Source organism: Pelodiscus sinensis, chromosome 4, assembly GCF_049634645.1.
Source record: "Pelodiscus sinensis isolate JC-2024 chromosome 4, ASM4963464v1, whole genome shotgun sequence".
In the NCBI taxonomy this organism is placed as follows: Eukaryota; Metazoa; Chordata; order Testudines; family Trionychidae; genus Pelodiscus; species Pelodiscus sinensis.
In genome coordinates, this window is record NC_134714.1 from 30,185,321 (window position 1) to 30,205,555 (window position 20,235).

At 43.0% G+C, this 20,235-nt stretch overlaps 1 protein-coding gene across 1 annotated transcript in view; it reads left to right on the top strand.

The window, feature by feature from the left end:
• The window catches only part of ITPK1 (inositol-tetrakisphosphate 1-kinase), a 216,562-nt gene extending 202,982 nt beyond the window's left edge, over positions 1-13,580 (top strand). The window contains exon 10 of the mRNA XM_006133665.4: positions 7,082-13,580. Coding sequence (XP_006133727.1) covers positions 7,082-7,401 — 320 coding nt within the window. The 3' untranslated portion in view covers positions 7,402-13,580. The remainder of the gene's footprint in view (positions 1-7,081) is intronic.
• The last annotated feature ends 6,655 nt before the right edge of the window (positions 13,581-20,235 follow it).

Here is a 20,235-nt window from a genome sequence, read left to right on the forward strand (position 1 = left end):
ACAACTAGCCACAAGCTTAACTCTTTAAAGTGAGGAGTGCTTCCTCAGTGAGGCAGAAACACCCCTGGAACGTGTGGAATCATTGTGCACTGCACCATATCTTCTCTGTTATACTTGCAGCATGAGGTTGAATCTTGAACTATGCATTAGAAATTCACTTAGTGTCATGCATTTTGAGCTGCTTGATAGCTTGTGCTTTGAAGGGGGATTGTATCCATGGTTTATTCTCTGTAAATAGGTATTATGGACAATGAAGCAAAGAAATATGTTGCCCCTTTGAAAGAGCAGAGAAGCAGTAACTTTTTTTATGTGTGTGTGTTTTTTTGTTTCACATTCTTAAAATTGTTAATCAAGCAGTGCAGCCATTTTGGAGGTGCGGCTGTCATTTGGCATTATAATATGTACTTACTTTAGATTTGTAAGAAAATAAAAACCTGTGTCCTAATCTCTAGGGGTCAAAAATGTGGTCAATTCAGAAATAATCCACTGCCCCAGTTAAGAAAATGCCCAAACACCATAAAAACAAATTCAAACAATACTCTTTCTCCACAGGTATCAGCCCTTAGCATGCTGCTTCTTCCCCAAATGGTTGGGTACAGAGATGGGCCTTCCAGTGTGCCCTCAAGGTATTATTTCCAGCCAAGAAGGCCCAGGTTTAAGCTCATGTACAGAGGACCTCTTTCCAATAACCCTTTCTGTTGGAGCCCTGGTAGCACAGCTCTCAAGCAGCTCTGCTGACTGCAGCAGAGTGGTGACGGTATTACAAGGAGAGACAGTCTTGTAGGTAGCCAGGATCCAAGCCGTTCAGGGCCTTATGTTAATAAAAAGAAAGAGCACCACTTTAAAGCCACAGGCAGCCAACCTAGATCCTGGAGCACTGAATCAGAGGCAGCAAGGGGGAGGGAGTAAGAGCTGGTGCCCATGAGGAGCTGGCTTTAAGCAAGCAAGCACAAGCACTGGATCTACCTGCTTCTCTCTTTCTCCTCCTCCCCCCCCCCCCCCCACACACACACACACTTTTCCGCTACTACTGCCTCGGATAGGCTTTTAAACTGGCTTCCCTTGCGGACCAGCTCCTACCTGGCACCCTGCACCCTCATAGAGAGGCAGCAGCGCAGAGTGGCAGGAGGCTCACTAGGAGTGGGGCTAGGAGCACACTGGCTGCTGTCCCTGTCGACTATCAGATAGTCAGGTGACTGATAATACTTTGTGGTTACATGACTATTCAATTACATGATATCTAACATCCCTACTGGTGATCCAAAAGTACCCCCAGATTGTGAACTCAAGTCACAAATGGCAGAAACACATGGTGGGGCAGATATCCTCAACTGCCATTTGCTTTCCCCAATCTACCAATGTCATTCCAGGCTTATTTTGATTTAGCCAGATAGCTCTCATCTATGCCACACTCACCTAGCCACTGGCATAGGCATTTGACTGCACTGGTTGAGTCAGGCAAGCTGGAGTCTTGTAGCGTGGTGTCTTCAGACTACAGAGTGTCCCATAGCCCAGCCTCTTTGCTATTGGTCTCTTATACATTTTGTGCAATTGGGGTGATAAGAGGGAGCCCAGTGGAACTTCCTGTGAACAGTGCCTTTGGGTTTCCTCAATGAGCTCTTCGTTCTGGGAGTGGCTCATTGAGAACGAACATTGAGAACCATCTTACTCCTCCTAAAATCTGGAAATGAGTCAGCAACACTCTGTGGTGAATAGTATTGAAGGAAGCTGATGGATCTCATAATATCAGACTGGACACACAATTTTCATCCATTGCATGAAGGTGTGCAACATGCCACCAGTGCAGTGTCTGTTCTGTACCCCCGACTTGCCAGAGGGGGATGGAAGTTTGACTAGGCAGGATCCATGCAGGTGTAGTGGTTTGCAAACATGCCCCTCTGTTTATTATATGCAATGGTGTGTATAAGTCCACCTTAAAGGATCCCTATAGATGTCCTCAGCACAGTCACGCATGGCAGCATGGGATAAACCAGGCCAAAGCCAGGGTCAGTTCATCCTCAGATCTTCCTGCTTCTGCTGCAGCCAGATTCAACGTTTTTTTAAATCTGTCACTTCCCCGAGCCATTGCTGCGATCTTGGGACTGATTTAACGTAATCAGTTTGGAGCAGATATATCTGTAGAAGGACATCATCTGCCACCTGCTATGTTTAGTAAATAGACTTAAAAGGTGAAGTTGCCTACTGTCTTTCCTGTGCTGCAAACTGCTGTGGACTTGGCTGTAGCTAAACATTGAGATCTTCAGCGATTAGACAATTGTAAAGTAGCATGTGGTTTTGACGTGATCTAAGACAGCTGGAAAAGTGCAAAAGGTTTCATAAGTCTTGATTTTCCGTGTTGCTTTAACCTGGCTTCTGCTTGCCTCAGTGGATTTCTGTGTGTACTCTTCTTGTGCACTGTCATCTGCACATGTAAGGTATAGACTCTGTGTGTGTTAGACAGAGGTTGAGTGTATCAGTTCTCTCTGGATAGGTGTATTTTGTGGATGTGAACAAGGCAGGGACTATTTTCTTCTGTGTGCATAGGTGACTACACAAAAAATGGGTACAGGCAGTCCCCGACTTACACGGATCTGACTTACGTCGGATCCACACTTACAAACAGGGCTTTCTCGCCCCGGAGGTCAAGGTGGCGGATTGCTACCTGCGGGCTCCGGGGTGAGAGAGCCCTGTTCGTAAGCTGCTCCGGTGCCCCTGGTCTGCTGGAGACCATCTCCAGCAGACCAGGGGCACAGCGCGGGAACCCGCCGCGGCTGCCGCTTCAGTCCCAGTGCCTGTGGTCTGCTGGGGACAGTCCCCAGCAGACCACAGGCACCGGGACTGAAGCGGCAGCAGCGGCGGTTCCCTGCGCTTCTGAGGCTTTGCCAGAGCGGCAAAGATTTGCCAGCAGCGGCTGAATCAGGACCTGGGGCAGAGCAGCTGGGGTGCTGCCGGGTTGGTCCAGTAGTGCCCAGAGCAGCGCTGCAGGACCAATCGGCAGCGCCCCAGCTGCTCTGCCCCAGGGTCCAAAACAAAAGCCTGGTCTGCTGGGAGGGGGGGCACACTAGCTGCGCGCCCCCCCCCCCCAGCAGACCACGGACACGGGGAACAGAGCGGCAGCGGGGTGCCGTGCCTCTGAGGCTTTGCTCTGGCAAAGCCTGAGAAGCGCGGGGAACCGCCGCTGCTGCCGCTTCAGTCCCGGTGTCTGTGGTCTGCTGGGGACCGTTTTCAGCAGACCACAGGCACCGGGACTGAAGCTGCAGCCGCGGCAGGGTCCCGCGCCTCTGAGACTTTGCCAGAGCAAAGCCTCAGAGGCGCGGCACCCCGCTGCTGCTGCGGCTCTGCTCCCCGTGTCCCTGGTGTGCTGGGGGGGGGGGGGGGGCACAGCTAGTGTGGCCCCCCCCCCCCCAGCAGACCAGGCTTTTGTTTTGGACCCTGGGGCAGAGCAGCTGGGGCGCTGCCGATTGGTCCTGCAGCGCTGCTTTGGGCACTACTGGACCAACCCGGCAGCACCCCAGCTGCTCTGCCCCAGGTCCTGATTCAGCCGCTGCTGGTCAGTTTCAGCAGCGGCTGAATCGGGACGCCTGGGGCAGAGCAGACGGGGTGCTGCTGGGTTGGTCCAGTAGCACCGAGGAGCGGCGCTACTGGAGCAACCCAGCAGCACCCCAGCTGCTCTGCCCCAGGCGTCCCCAAGTCAGCTTCTGCTGAAACTGACCAGCACTGACTACAGGAAGCCCGAGGCAGAGTTGCTCTGCCCTGGGCTTCCTGGAATCAGCTGCTGATCAGTTTCAGCAGCAGCTGAGTTGGGGGCGCCTGGGGTTCTTAAGTTGATTCTGTATGTAAGTCAGAACTGGTGGTCAGTTTCAGCAGCGGCTGAATCTGGACGCCAGTTCCGACTTACATACAGATTCAACTTAAGAACAAACCTACAGTCCCCATCTTGTACGTAACCCGGGGACTGCCTGTACTCTGCATTGGATATGTGTGAGTGAAGGTACCCATTTAAAAAGCAGGTCCTTAGCATTTGCAGTCCTTAGCATTTGCAGTATTAGCTTGGGAATATTAATAATTTCCCAGAGCTGAGCAGAGATGAACCTGAGTCTCCAAATCTAGAGCTGAATCGGAACACCCCCAAAGTTCAGGACAGGAGACTTGGTTGTTGGTTTAGCCGAGCCGCTAGTTTTGTGAGGGCTTCCTTCCTATGTTCAGTGATGTCATACTGAACACCTGTATTATCCACTTTGTTCCTACATAGGGCCACATTCAGACTTTGTATAAGCAAGTGCAACTGTTTTGCTTGGAATGGATTTCAGTGGAATGGCCCCCACTTAGAGGCTTATGAAAAGTATGTGCTGTCACTATTCCTTGATGCAGCGTAAACCCCAGCTGCTTAAAATGTCTTCCAACTTAATTAAGTCATCCTTCTGCTTGATCTTCTGAATGTAAATGTGCAGTCCTTTTCCCCCCAGTTATCTAGTCAAAATAGCTGTGTGCGTGAACAGCACCAAGCAACTAGGTAGGGGCTGTGTGCAGGGTTTCTTTGTACTGAGTCAGAAGAATTATAGTCATACTGTTTAACCATAATGGAGTTTTCCTCTCTGCTCCAACAGGCCCTTCTTTACTTCCCCGTGTGGTTAACTTGCTCATTTTAATCTCTATGTAGATTCCGCACATTGCTGTTCAGATGATGTCCAGGTGTTTATAATGTCTTATGCTGGTACCAGGAGTTAATAGCTGTCTCTGTCCTATGGCCATAACAAATTAAGAACAACTTCCTTGTGAGTTTCCCTTGTGCAGTCCTAATAGGTCTGATTTTGTTCTAACTGAGTGTGTCCAAAACACCCCAGGGCACTGTGGGTCTGTTCTCTGCATGTTAAAGCAGTTACTATGGAGATGGCTTATTCCCAGGGCATTTGAAGCACACTGAGTAGATTTAAAGGCTAATTGCATGCATGTGTGTGTGTTGGGGGAGGAGGTGGGGGGGGGGGGTGTTACATAAGCAAGAAATCTTATATGGACTCCCTCATACATCACTCCTGTGATTCTAATAGTCTTAGCTAGACCCTGGCTGATAATAGATAGTGATGGTTAATATTGGTGATCTGGCACTTCAGCATTGTGAAGTGGGTTGAATTTTTTTTAATAGTCTCCAAGTTACTAAGAAAACTGAATTATAAAAGCTACCATCTTGGGTCATGCACAGTGCATTAGTTGTCTTATCAAAGGACCAATTTGTAGCTGCAGTTGTCACTAAAACAAAATAGACCCTATTACAGTAACAGTTAATTGGTTCGCATATTCAGCTTACAAATACATTTTAATTTAAAGTCACCAAAATATTTCTGTTTGGATTCTGATTTTAGCACGTTTTTCAGTTGGTAGTATTATTTTTATTCGGATAAGTTTTTTTTTTTTAAGGGGAAAGGCAATTACAAATGTAAATGTTTGAAAGTTTTTTCCATCCTTGTCCTTCTCTAACTTTTACCCAAACAATTACAGATGTTTTAACATATATATTTAGTGATTTCATGCTCTTTGCTCTGATTTCACAGTGCCCTGTGAATGGATTTCATATGAAATTTTTACAATATTAGTTATTTACACAGTAGCCATAATGGTGCTTCTGTTAAACTGTGTTATATAAATTAGAGGGTACCTTGGATTAGCCCTAGTTGTACTTTAGAAGGAGGCTTCATAGGAAGATCTGGAAATAAGGTGATACAAGATAGCTAACATTTGTAATTCTTCAGAGAGGGCCGGTCAGGTGTCCTCACAGGTCTCTGACTCCATTGATAATAACCAGAAGACTGTTTGTGTGTGTGCTCAGTGATGTGTGCCGTGTACACTTGTGCACTTAGTCTCCACAGAAGACCCCAAGAGAGCCCTCAAAGACCACAAACCAGATAAGGATCAAAGGTGCCAAGCCAGGTTTATTGTGGAGCGAAGTACAGTCATAGTTGTTAGTAGACTCTACTGAACCACTACGCATATGTACTTGCCACAGTGGAATGACTCAATCAGTGGGAGGTCCCACTGTCCCCTAGGTCATTCAAAGGCTGTCTTCCCCCAAGACACCACTTTATATACAGGTACAACAAGTCACACCTCACTGCTGACATGTCAGGTTACCCTCTGACATTACTTAGATACCACCCATCACCCTGTACCTTGTGGTTTGATTAGATCATCTCTATCCATCATTGTCATTTTAGACCCTTTCTTGAACCTGAGTCTGTATCTGTGAGGAGCGGGTACCATGGTCTTTTTTAAATGAGCTAGTGATTTCATGTGCTTTTCACTTATGACCAGTACCAATTATTGTTCTTCAGTCAGTACCTAGCAACAATTAGTGTTTTGCACTCTCAGCCCCATTTGTGCCATGTTCTGTGAGCTGAGGCCTCTTGCTCACAGCTTAGCTTTGCTTTATGTTAGCCATGTTTTCTCCATTGTTAACTAGGCCTCAAGCCTCAAACCAGGCCTGTGATGCATGGGCTTATGTTTTCGGCCCTCATCTTACTACAACATTGTCCCAAATAATCAGTAATTTTGGGTAAAAGTGGAATCAAGGACAGATAAGATATAAAAACAACAGTTTGGGGGTAGCAGAAATCAGACATTCAACTAAGAGAGAACAATTCACCTCATTAAAATATTTAAACAAAAATTAACATAATTTCTACAGCAAAATAAGGGGAACGTCACTCTCTTTGCTACAACTTTACAAGTACCTTGCATTCTTTCATGAGGCTTTATGATCAATCAGATGCGCTGATATCTGGTTGCTGAATAACTTTCCTTAGAAACATCATAACTTGAAATAAAGTAGTTGGGGGGGAGCCATTTTTTTAAGAGGTGGAGTTTTCCATTTGCAGTTAATTATGAGGATACTTAACTGAGGGTGTGGTCAGGTGTCGATTTTATATGATCATTTGTGTGCACCAAATTGTGCCCAGAAAAATAAAGTTCACTTTTTACCGTGGGGCCTTGTGTGTGCAGGAAAAGGGGAGAAAGAAGGGAGACTTGTATATAAAGCCAGTGAAATGGAAAGATGGAAATGACGGCATTGCTTTTTTCCCTTTCTCAGGTTATGAGGGTGTTGCTGAGTTCTTCACAGACCTCCTGAACCATATAGCTGCTGTCCTGCAGGGCCAGACACCAGAGGTGACCCAGCTAAACTTCAGCAAACTCGTGGCTGAGCAGACCGGTGGCATAGTGGGGGAGCGGACATGCTGTGCTAGTACAGGCTGCCGAAGCGTGATGGGAAAAGACTCCTGGATTGTGGAAAGTGAGACCAACAACTCAGTAAAGCTGCAGCACCAGAGACTAGGATGCAACTCGGCAGTGTCCCCCAGCTTTCAGCAACACTGTGTTGCCACGTTGGCAACAAAAGCATCCTCTCAATAGCCAGACAATGCCATGGACTGAGGAAAAGCTTTGGGGAGTCAAATCATGGTCCTAGAATCAGAGCAGGGTGTAACAAATTTCCACTGATTTAACCTGATTTGTTGATGAGATGATCTGAAAAGGAATGGGGAAGAGAAATGATCCAGATGCATTTCATCAGATTCCAATTGCAAATCTATAGTGAGCTTGCACACGCTTGTGTTTTTAACACTAGACCTTAATGTGGGAGGGTTGCTTTTGCATTTTGTTTTAGATTTTATTTGTAATCACCAGTGACCAGCATTTAAAATCAGACCTCATGGACCCGGAAAGAATTATAGTTAACAAGGCATGTGTCTGTGCTAGAGATTTTCCCCCTTTCCAGAGTACTTCCCAAGTGCTTTTCCAGCTGGACCCCTGAAAGGGAAACCCAAGTGAGCTTTAGTGTCAGCAGAGCAGGTTTGCCCAGAGCTTCACTGGCAATTTGCTGAGGCACTAGGGCTGCACCTTATTTGATGGATCAGAACAGGTGGCAGCTGCCCTCCTGCTTAAAACTGAGGTGGAGACTGCAGTTCCAACTCTGATTCTCTTCCTTGGACCAAACTGTTTGAGATAAAAGCAGCTTCAAAATATATTTTGCCACAAGAACGCTGCCATTGCAGTAAAGAATCTTTTCTGATCCAGCAAAGGGTCAGTTTGAAAAGCAAAGGGTGCTTGCTACTGGCAGGAGTTGGGTGACTTGGTAGATAAAACACTGCCCTCTGTACTTTTGGCCTGTCATAAGGCCCTGAAGTGTATTCTGTAGCTAAAAAAATAATTGTCCTTCCATTTCACTCGGGCAAAGCCTAGGAATGCTTTTTGTTAGATGGCCAGCAAATTGACCACTTTTACATTCACAGAGTAGTACACGAGCCTCGTAAATCCTGTGAATACATGTGTAATTCAGACTTGTAGCCACTATTCTCCATTAATGCTTGGCTATGCATAAATCATTCTCAACCAAGGTTGAACATGAGCAACGTTGGATAGAGCCGGGTTTTGTGTAAGCTTGTGATCTGTGACGGCTCTTCGGATTTAGAGACTGTTACTCTCTGGGACTGCAAGAGGAGGCTATTTAGGTAAATTACAAGAGTAGTAGGTATAGTTGTTTGTGAACGCTAGCATAGTCTGATCATATTTTACAGCTGAGATACCATAACAAAACTAAAATATATGTTCTCTGCCTGCAACATGGCAGCATCTTCTGTCCTTTCACGTTTCCTGCAGCTTTTGTCAATCGTGAACACTAAATTGGAAGGAAATGAATCAGTCATTGCTGTAAGAACAGGTTTCAAGCATACACATTATTTTGATGGGGTTTGTGACCTTTACATCTTTAGGAAATGCCTAGGATATGTTCATCAAGATGCTATTAAGAAAAGTTCACCTTAGTTAAGCTCTGAGATTTGGTAATTCCATTTTGTCTGTCTAAAGCATTTATAGAGCACTCATCACCACAACACCTGAGTGCCAACTAGTCTAGTATCTGATAGCCACTGTGGCAGGAAGGAACAGCTAGGGTATGATACAAACTTAGGAGAGTGGAGGGAGCCAAAGCAGGAAGACAGGGAGGAATGAGCCTAAGCATTTGAAAATTACTCACTGCCATATGACAGTGGCCCTCCTTTACGGAGAAGTCCTATGGAGTCCTGTAATAATTGCTCTTAAACCTACCCTCCCCCCCACAAAAACAAAAAACCCTGTAGAAAAGTTATGAGTTTCTGTTAAATTCTATGACTTTTCCATAAGGAATGTAATTCATCTTTGGGATTGCCGAGTTAGATTTATCTGAAGCACAAATACGGCAAAGTTACCGGATGTGTGTACAAATCAGTTCTCATTTGGGCACCTGACCCACCCATAGTACACATTGAGGCTGCTTAATAGTTACAAAATTCCAGTGTACTGTATGTTTTAGGTCCCAGAAGTGGGAGTGAGAAGGGGAACCATTATGGGCTTAGAAAAATGTTCATGACTGATCAAACCTTTCCAAGCTCAAAGTTTTTGTTGTTATTGTTTCAATTGCAACAGAGGTGTCCTTGGGAAGGAACTCACCAGTATGTATTTTTGTATGGTACTCTTGTGTAATAGGTGGGTGGAATGCTTATAGATTTGCCTTTGCTCCTTTTATTAAATTGGAAAAACGTTAATGGGGTGGTGGTGGGAGGAAAAAAATCAATACTTAATACAGTTTAGTAACACAAGACCTTTCAAACTAACTGTGTTTACATGAATCAGAGTGTTGGATCCAGTTGAAGTGTCTGTATGCTGTTTCCTAGTTATAACATTGAATAAGAGTTTATTTTCCTGGCTGCCTTCTAAATTTTGGTTGGCCTATTTTGCACTGCTTTACTTCTCCAAAATAAACTACTGAAATACAATTGTGCATTTTACACTTGTTTACAAATGATTGTTAAAAGTTTATTTTGTAATTCTCTGAAGTCTTACAAAATACTTTACCTATTTAAACATAATCCAGTCTTTGGCAATAACTAGCAAATAAGTTTAGTTCACTAGCATGCTCCCTGACAATGTCTTTACAAATTTCTATAATTTATTTTTATTTATCTAGTGTATTGGTATCGCTTTAATGTACTGGATAGAAATATCATGCAAATATTCTTTAATGATATAGCATTACAATGAGATTTCCAACTAAATATCATGTAGCTACAATCATGATGTTTTTGCAGGTAGACTCACACAGTAGAATTTTGCTAGTTCACATGTACAGCTGGGAGACCAATAATGAACTATTGAAATTTGTATTCATGTACCGAGTACATGAGCAAATGTAGCAAAAAACTCCAAGATTACTTCACCGTAAAGGCATTCAAGCATGTGCTCAGCTTTAAGCATGCATTTAAGATCATCCCTATTCAGAAAACACTTAAACACATGCATAACTTTAAACAAGCGTTTAAGTGCTTTGCTGAAGCAGTGCCTTATTTGGCAAGTGTAGACAAGCTTTAGTTATGCTAATGCTTCATAGTAAACTAATCTTGTTCTGTAGTATATTTTGTAAAAGTAATGAAGTCTTAGTAATATTAGTTCTTACTATAGTGCCCTTGCTATTAAAATTTTCCTGACAATTAGAGACACCACTGTTTGTGTATGTGAATTCGTGAGATTCTGCTGTGGTTTCAGACTTTAACATACTCATAATTATATGGATTGATATAATTTCCATGGTAATTAATCATTCTAATTATTACCCAAAATAGGCCAAATTCTGTCCTGTTAACTGTTGTAAATCTTCAGTAATTCTATTAACTTCATTGACACTTCTCCATATTTACTCGTTTAAATGGACCAGAATTGCTTGTGAAGTTCAAAGTCTTGGTTCAGTGGAAACCAATGATAGTTTTGCAATTGAAATATCAAAATTTGTCCTTCTGTAGAGAACACTTGCATGGTATTGGAATAGCCTGTATTAGAAAGCTGTTACCATTTATCCATCTGTCCACCCTTCTGACTTGCTTTTGCCACATTATGCTTTGGTTTTTAATGGTAAATTATTCATAAGTTACATACTGCTTTATTCAAAGTGCAGTTTTAAAATGCAGCCTAACTATGGTGATGATCAATGGTTATGGTTCATGAAATAGAAACATACATTTGGACTATACTATTTTCCTTCTATTTTATCCACACACCTTGGTATACAAATCCTATGTGCTTTAGATGCTGGCTGGCTGACTTATAGGATGCATCTTGTAGCTTATAGACTGTTGATTTGTAAATCTAGGCTTTTTAAAAATTGGAATGATAAAGTGGTTCAAAGATCCCAATTCTAAATGCATGTGCACTTGTATAGGAGATCTGTTAGATTTTGTTGTAATAATTTGCAACAGGTTGCACAAACAGAAAACCACTGATAAGGGTTTGGTTTTTGTTTGGTTTTTAAGTAGGTTAAAACCTACTTTAAGAGCCTAACCCTAAGATTTCAGTGTGAGTTGCAGGTGCTAAGGATCTCCCAAGATAAAGCCCAGAATTCTTCAGATAATGTAGGACTGTATCCAAGTAGCGAATGTTTAATTGATGTTTTGCACAGAAGTAGGATACAGCCAAAAGGCAACAACGTAAAACTTGTCAAAAGCTTAGATGTATCTGAGAAAAACAATCTTTGATACTTTCCAGGCTTCCCAGTCTTTAGGCAAACATGTGCTTCACAATTTGTAAGAGTGGTAGCAGTGTCAAGTGGATCTGTGTGGTGGTTTGTTTGGTTGTTTTTTTACAAACTAGCTAACCACCCTAAGCCTGCACAGCTGTGCAAAAAATTGTTTTTATTAATAAACTCTAGTACATCATTTGTCAGTTAACCTTATGTCCAATTGCAGTAATTTACTTGCATTACCTTTGCCAATTTTCTTTCCCTTTTTCCCCCTTTCCTTTTTAATAACTGCTGTATTGCTTTTATAACCTTCATAGGTAAATCGTTCACAGTATTGCAATGCTTTTAAAAAATAAAGTTGAAGAAAACATTCAGTGTAGATTAAAATGTTTCCTTTAAAATAATCTTTTACACACACACACTCACTCACTTTCTCTTCTAGATCAGCGTGTTGATTTTATTTGCATCTGCTACTTTAAAACCAGTACCATACGGATGTACTCACCAGAATAGATCCTTTTGCACCTTCATTTCCCTGCCCCCACTATGGATCCAGGCCATCGAAAGCTGAACACGTGACTGCATGTGTCTGTTTATATCTTCACTAGATTCAACAGGCTTTCATGTGGTTTACTAAGTTTTAAAATAATATTTAAGTGAATCTGTTTCTAAATAGTGCAGTGAAATATGTAGTAGAGTGAAAGTTATGAAATATTCCAGCACATAGGAATGGTTTTGACACTGTTTGATTTATACTGAACCTCTGTTTGCTGTGAAGCTTTTCTGGAGTGGTAAGATGATGACAACTTCACTATAAGAAGATTGTGTGTGTGTGAGAGAGAGAGAGAGAGAGAGAGAGAGAGACTGACATAGTCCGTGTGACACCATCAGATTTGGAACCGTGGCTTGAGCCAACTTGTCATTATTTGCACAGGGAAGGATGGTGAATAGTCAGAATCCAAATCCCTTTTGCTGACTTAGGGCTCCTGATGGGCTGTTTCATTGGTGCCCTGGAAGTTAGTAAGAGCTCCAGAATCCGTTATAATTGCTAATGAATAAAGCCCCATGGAAAACAGGTCTTCCTGTTAATCCTTCTAAGGAAATCCACATTGTATTTTCTTTATCTTTCATTCCTTCTACAGCAGTTTTCAGCTATAAATTAATTTAACAGTCTTGTATGTGAAAATGCATATATCTAAGCATATATAAAATTATAAAAGGGTGCATACATGTAAGTATAAAGTAGTGACTCCTATGTTTGAGATATTAGCAGCCCAGAAGAATGAGAGAATTGTTTATCTCTTGTAAAAAAGTCAGTGCTGTTAAAAACAAACAAAAAAAAGTATTAGATGTATTTTTTTAATTATTTATTTCTTTTGATCATTTCTTTGGTATTTTACATGACTCCTGTGTATCCCTGTGAGAATCGCACATCCCACTGAAATGCATTCTCCTTACAAATAATCCCTTAAAATCCAACCGTTTTTTAAAGAATCCTTTCATATGTGAATGGAGTTGTATATCCCTTTGTTTTCCTCTTAGGCATGTTTAAAATTTAGTGTCTCCAGTCCAAAGCCACCCATTTTGGGGACCTTTTCTTTGTGCTGACTTTCACAAATACAGTAATGTCCACACATGAACCAGCTTTATAGTGTTAACAAGTATGTTTTTGTGATTTGCTTCAGTCCTGTTCACAAATGACTTACAAAAAATAAAACCAGTTTTGTACTTAATTTGTATATAAATATATAAAAGAGAAAAATTCGTGGCTTACTGTAAAAACCAAAAGTATTTACTCTTTGGTTTTTTCTACTGCATGACTGACCATGTAACGATGACAATGAAGATGGTGCATTGTTTCTCTCTGGTACCATTTATTTCAATGGCAACTTATTCCTTTTCCTCATTAGCCAAGCACCTGTGATGGACAATATTTGATTTTAACAGTAGAGTAATATACAGTACGTATTGTATTGTTATTTCTGTAACTGTTTTGGAGACACAACTGTCCCTTTCCAACACATAATGAAATAAATGCCTTACAACATCTCTTTTTCTGCATTCTGTTAGTGAATGGATGGTGGAACGGTGTGTGTGGGGGCAGGGGGAGTGCAGTTTACCATGGGAAATTCACTGCAGGATTTTGGTTTTCACATCTAATATCTTTCGCTTACCTTTCCAAACACCTAATTATTTAGATTGGTAATTGTGGACCTATTTTTGCTGTCATTGTAATGAGAGAGGTCTTTTCCCCCAGTGAAACTGGTGGGAAACTAGGATATGCATCAAACTTCCCTGAGGTTTGACCTTCAGTACAGTTGGAGTCTTGTAAGCTACAATTCTGATGGCTGATTGGTAGTGCTTTAATGTGGTTTTTCCTTTGATTTTACTGACATAAAATGTGTGCTCTGAGAAGCCTGTTATAAAATCCAGCTGGGCATTAAGTAATGAAAAGCACAGTTTGGCCTGCAGAAAAAATATTTCTGTCTACATTGGCAGGGATGTTACAACATTGCTAAGTAGCAAATATTGTTTAAACACAACTTTTGTTACAAGCAGGAACAAGGGCTGGCAGGAAGTAAAATCCATGTCTTATTTCCTTGTGTACTTTTCAGTTTATTCTGTACGCATGAGCCCCTCATTTGGCAAATTAATGGGACACTGTCCAGTACAACTGAGCATTTCTCAACAGCCCCTTTCTGGTATCTGAGTTTATCCCTGTTAGTTCTTCTACTTAGCCCATCTGTGGCAACAGTTATCAAATAATGACTTTGGGGACAGTGTCTTCTATTACATCTTTAAAATAGTTTTATTCAGATGGAGGAAATTTGCTGGATTCTAAATTGATTACTTTTTGCTTGGTAAAAAGATATGTACCTTTTGGCTTAGAAGAATTTGATTTTTATCTTTAAATGTCAGATACACTGTTCACACACAAACTTTCAAAAACAAATCCACTGGTGGTGATTAAAATTTACTGATAGGCAAAGCAGGAAAAATGCTGCTTGAGATTTTAAAGGTTGATATAAGGATGGTTATTTTGTATATTTTGGAATGTGATGTTGACAATATTGTGTTTTAATAGATGTAGCACTTAAACGTTTTGAGTCTCAACATGATAGACATTAAATAATAATAGTCTGGCTCCATAACGTCTGACACATATCCCCTAATAACCCACAGCTCTGAAAATTTAAATTGATAAAAATTGAACAAAATGCTTAAAAATAAACAATGATAATATGTCAAAATTGTTTAAAAAATGAAACTTGAATTCTCTCGACTGTATCTTGTAGAATCCCCTCAAAACAAATCATAGAATGTAGGATCATAGAATCTTAGGGCTGGAAGAGTCCTCAGGAGGTCATCAAGTCCAGGCCCCTGCCCAAAGCAGGACCAGTCCCAACTAAATCAACCCAGCCAGGGCTTTGTGAAGCTGAGACTTAAAAACCTCTAGGGATGGAGATTCCACCACCTCCCTAGGTAACCCATTCCAGTGCTTCACGACCCTCCTAGGGAAATAGTTTTTCCTAATATCCAACCTAGACCTCCCTCCTGTAACTTGAGACCATTGCTCCTCGTTCTGCCATCTGTCGCTACTGTGAACAGCCTCTCTCCAGCCTCTTTGGAACCTCCTTTCAGGAAGGAAAAGGCTGCTATCAAATCTCCCCCTCACTCTTTCTTTCTGCAGACTAAGGGTACGTCTAGACTACATGACTCTGTCGCCAGCGGCATGTAGATTAGGCTACCAGACATAGTAAAATGAAGCGGCGATTTAAATAATCGCCGCTTCATTTAAATTTACATGGCTGCCCAGGAGGCATACCTGGGTGGTCGACAAATACCTTTGATGTCGACACCCGCGCATCCAGACTATCGCGCTGAGCCGACAAACAGCTGATCAGCTGTTTGTCGGCTCAGGGCGGCAGCCATGTAAATTTAAATGAAGCGGTGATTATTTAAATCGCCGCTTCATTTTACTATGTCTGGTAGCCTAACCTACATGCCTCTGGCAACAGAGGCATGTAGTCTAGACGTACCCTAAATAAGCCCAAATCCCTCAGCCTCTCCTCGTAGGTCATGTGCTCTATCGTGTGGAGTTCCACACTTTAGGAAGAAATCAGTGGAAACACAGCTTGAGCAGTTGCAAGTGTCCATTTTAGTTCATAACAACTAACTAGAACCAGCCCAAACGGGCTGGGCTGACCTCTAGTGACCTAACTCAGTTACTATAACAAGAAGATGTATCTCTACAACCCAATACACAAAATACTCCTCACCCCTTAATAAGAATGTCCCTTTAATAAAACATACACTGAGAATGAGAGAGAACAGTTACTTACCTCGTAACTGTGATTCTTCGAGATATGTTGCTCATGTCCATTCCAATATAGGTGTGTGCGCGCAGCATGCACGCGTCGTTGGAAGATTTCCCCTTAGCAATACCCTTAGGGCCAGCAGGGGAGCCCCCTGCAGTGGTGCCAGTATATCAGTGCATATATACCCCTGCGGCTTCTTCCCCACTCTGTTCCTTCTTACCAGTATGCTACCAGCAGAGAAGGGGGTGGGTGGGGATTTGGAATGGACATGAGCAGCACATCTCGAAGAATCACAGTTACGAGGTAAGTAACCGTTCTTTCTTCTTCAAGTGATTGCTCATGTGCATTCCAATATAGGTGATTCCAAAGCAGAACCTAACTAGGTGGGGGGCCGGAGAAAGAAATTGCCCCTGAGATAAGGACCACCCTACCTAGGGCGGCATCCCCCCTGGCCTCCTGTGGAAGGGCATAATGGTTAGCAATCGTGTGGACCGAAGACCACGTGGCAGCCCTGCAGATGTCCGAAATAGGGACCTGCGTGGCGAAAGCGGTGGATGTCGCCATCGCCCTCGTGGAGTGCACCCTGAGGGGTGGGCCTGGTGTGCCTACTAAAGAATAGCACTCCCTAATGCAAGCGGTTATCCATGAAGCAATCCTCTGAGTGGATACGGCTGACCCCTCATATGCTCCACAATGGCTACAAAGAGCTACTGTGACTTATGGAAGGGTTTAGTTCTGTCTAAATAAAAGGCTAACGCCCTCCGAACATCTAACGTGTGCAGGACCTGTTCTTTCCCAGATGTGTGCGGTTTAGGGAAGAAAACTGGGAGGAAAATATCTTTGGAAGTGTGAAAAGAGGAAACCACCTTTGGCAGAAAGGCCGCATGGGGACGGAATCTGACTTTGTCGTTAAAAAATACCGTGTAAGGGGGATCACACATGAGTGCCCTAAGCTCGGATACCCGCCTCGTGGATGTAATTGCTACCAGGAGAGAAATCTTATATAATAGGTGGAGGAGCGAACACATAGCCATCGGCTCAAATGGGGGTCCCATAAGCATAGAGAGGACCGGGTTTAGATCTCACTGCGGGACAGGGAGCCGTACATGTAGGTAGAGTCTATCCAGGCCTTCAAAAACCTATTAACCATCAGGTTGGCAAATGGCGTTTTGCCCCCTTCCTCTGGGTGAAAGGCCAATATGGCTTCCAGGTGGACCTTAATGGATGAAGAGGACAGGTGTTGGAGCCTAAGATCTAATAAGTAGTCTAGAATCCTGGGACCGGTACCCATATTGGGTGTACCCCCTCTTGGGATGCCCAGGAACCGAAGCGTTTCCATTTAGCCAGGTAAGTGGAACTAGTGGACAGTTTCCTCCTGGACCTTTGGGGAGCACTGGATCTCCTGAGCCATTAGCCACAGAGCTTCCACACTGTCGGGTGGAGGGACTTCAGGTCCGGGTGGTGCAGCCTGCCCAAGTCCTGTGATATGAGGTCCGGGACTAAAGGGAGGGCTATAAGCCTCTTGCACGAGAGGTTGAGGACCGTCGAGTACCAATGCTGTCACAGCCATGCTGGGGTGATTAGGATTAGTATGGACCTGAATTCCCTTACCTTCAGCAAAACCCTGTTGACTAGAGGAAATGATGGGAAGGCGTGGAGCAGGCCCTGAGGCCAATGGAGGAGGAGAGCATCCCCTAGAGATCCCTGTCCCTGTCCCTGTCCCAGGAGGGAGCAATAGCAAGGACACTTGGCATTCTGGGCTGTGGCAAACAGGTCCAGGTGGGGAAACCCCCCAAGCGTGGAAAATGGATTGGACTTGTCCAGGTGGACTTGTCCAGGTTTAACAGTAGACCTAGTTCTAGAAAAAGGTCTCGGATCATGGTGATCTGATTCCTCACCTGGGCGTCCGACCCCCCTCGGAGGAGCCAGTCATCCAAGTAAGGGAACACTTGGACACCCCTTCTCCTGAGTTCTGCAGCCACTTACCACCATGAATTTGGTGAAGACCCGAGGGGCTGTATAGATACCAAAGGGGAGGGCCATAAATTGGTAGTGGTCCCGGCTCACCATAAAATGCAGAAACCTGCGGTGGGAGGGGGCAATTGAGATGTGAAAATAGGCGTCCTTTAGATCGAGGGCGGCGTACCATGAGTAAAAACCCCTGCCCTGATGTTCGTGAGGGACGGGTTCCACGGCCCCCAGCTCGAGGAGGTGGCTCACTTCCTCCTGCAGTAGGGATTCGTGAGATGGATCCCTGAAAAGGGACAGGGTGGAGGGCTGGGTGGGAGGGCGTAATAGGAAGGGAATTCTTCAGAAATTATTATAGGTGTATTCCAGTGGTCCCCAACGTGGTGCCCGTGGGCATCTTGGATGGACTCTGGGCACTGCTTCAACATAAATCATCAACGATGCTCTTTTTACCGAAACAAAGCCTGGAATCTAACCAGTGGGGCTAACTGCAATGCAGTTCAAATGGTGGGCTAAACATGCATATATCTTACAAAAAAAAAGACTAAAATTAGTAGACTAAGGCTACTTCTACACTGCAGCAATTTTTTGGAAGAGGAAATGCAAATAAAGCACTCATTTGCAAATCCCATGCTCTCATTTGCATATTCTCTTCTGATCCTTTTTGCAGAAGAGGTTTTTGTGATTAAAAAGCCCTGTGTAGATGGAGCCATTTGCTGGAAAACCCCCATTTTGTACAAGATCCGTTATTCCTCAAAAATTGAGGTTTACAGGATCTTGCACAAAATGGGGGTTTTCTGACAAATGGTCCCATCTACACAGGGCTTTTTATTAAAAAAACCTCTTCTGCAAAAAGGACTGGAAGAGAATATGTGAAAGAGAGTGCGAGATTTGAAAATGAGTGCTCTATCTGCATTTCCTCTTCCAAAAAACTGCTGCAGTGCAGAAGTAGACTAAGAGATTTTATTGTTAGAAAGTTGCAGATGGCATATCACAAAAAATACTTATTGTACCAGCGGTATCTTTTAAAAATAATTACTCTGAAATTCAGGCAATAGGAAAATATCTTTCTCTATACTAGGAACAACTAAATAAGGGTTACAGGACAACTATATCTTAATTTGGGTAAAATACAGTTCATTTATTCTGTGACCTGACAGCATCCCTATCAGTCTAAAGCATATGCAAGATGGTTGTGGAACACAGGCAAAGAAACATCTGACACAGATTTGGGATGTTGTTGCAGCCTTACTCTTCTAGCTATTGTAATATGGGATTGATGTCAGATGGCTGAATGGGAGAATGTTTAAAAAAAGAAAGCACTTTCCCTAAGCTCTGTCCTCAATCCCATGTTAGCTGCATGTGTTTGCTATAATGTTTATCAGTTAAACATGTAATCTTGTTGCCATATCTGTCTAAGCATTTATGATATAATGGTAACTGGTATTTTAATGCCATCATTAAGTTTCAGGGTTAACACCCATTGAGATGAATGCAACAGTTTAGAGATGTAGTTTGACTGCCATACTGCAGACCCAGCAAAACTTTGGTACCTTAAGTCATGTCTGAGAAGTTGTCTTTGTGATGGTCAGGTAAAAGTTTATTTTGTAAAATCTTCTGTGGCTGTGGTATAAATGCTGGCATGATATATCATCCTGTCAATAGCTTTGTTTGAACTCCCCCCAGCCGTGGCTGTAGCATAGCAAGACCTTCAGAGGACAAAACTCCCCCCAGCCGTGGCTGTAGCATAGCAAGACCTTCAGAGGACAGAAGTATGTCCTCATTTACACCTGAAATGTCTGGCATAATCCTTGTGTATTGTAAGACTAGAATTTGGCCCATGCAATGAAAGAGAATTCTCTGAACTTCTTAGCCTAAAGTCTGCTCTTAATTATAATTAAGTTGTCCAACTTCCTGGAGATCAGTGACTCAGTGAACCAGAAATAGCTCTTTAAGGCTGTGCCTTCTGTCTTTAATAGAAGACTTTCAATAGTTTCTCTTCAAATACAAAAAATATGTTATCATATTTATTAGGTTTTTGAAACCCACATACAGGAGTCTCACATGCTCTTCAGACTCTTTTTTTATTTTTAGGCTGATCCATTCCTTAAACTTCTAAACTATAGTCCCACTGCTTAACTTAGAGCAAGGTCCAGGATCTGTAGACCTACAACACTACCACTCACTGAAGCTGATGGATTGGATTAGGCCCTGTGCTCTTATGATCATGAGTGGCCTTTTTTCCATTTTCTTTGGGGTTTGTACTTCCTGAATACTGTGCCTCTTGCGAGTGGTGGGGCTGAATTATCCTGTGTTGGTCATGCGTTCTGTACTTCTATGGTGATGGCAGCCTATGCAAAAACAGTAGGCTACACTGAATGCATTTCATGGTAATAGTGGTGATGTCAACACTTG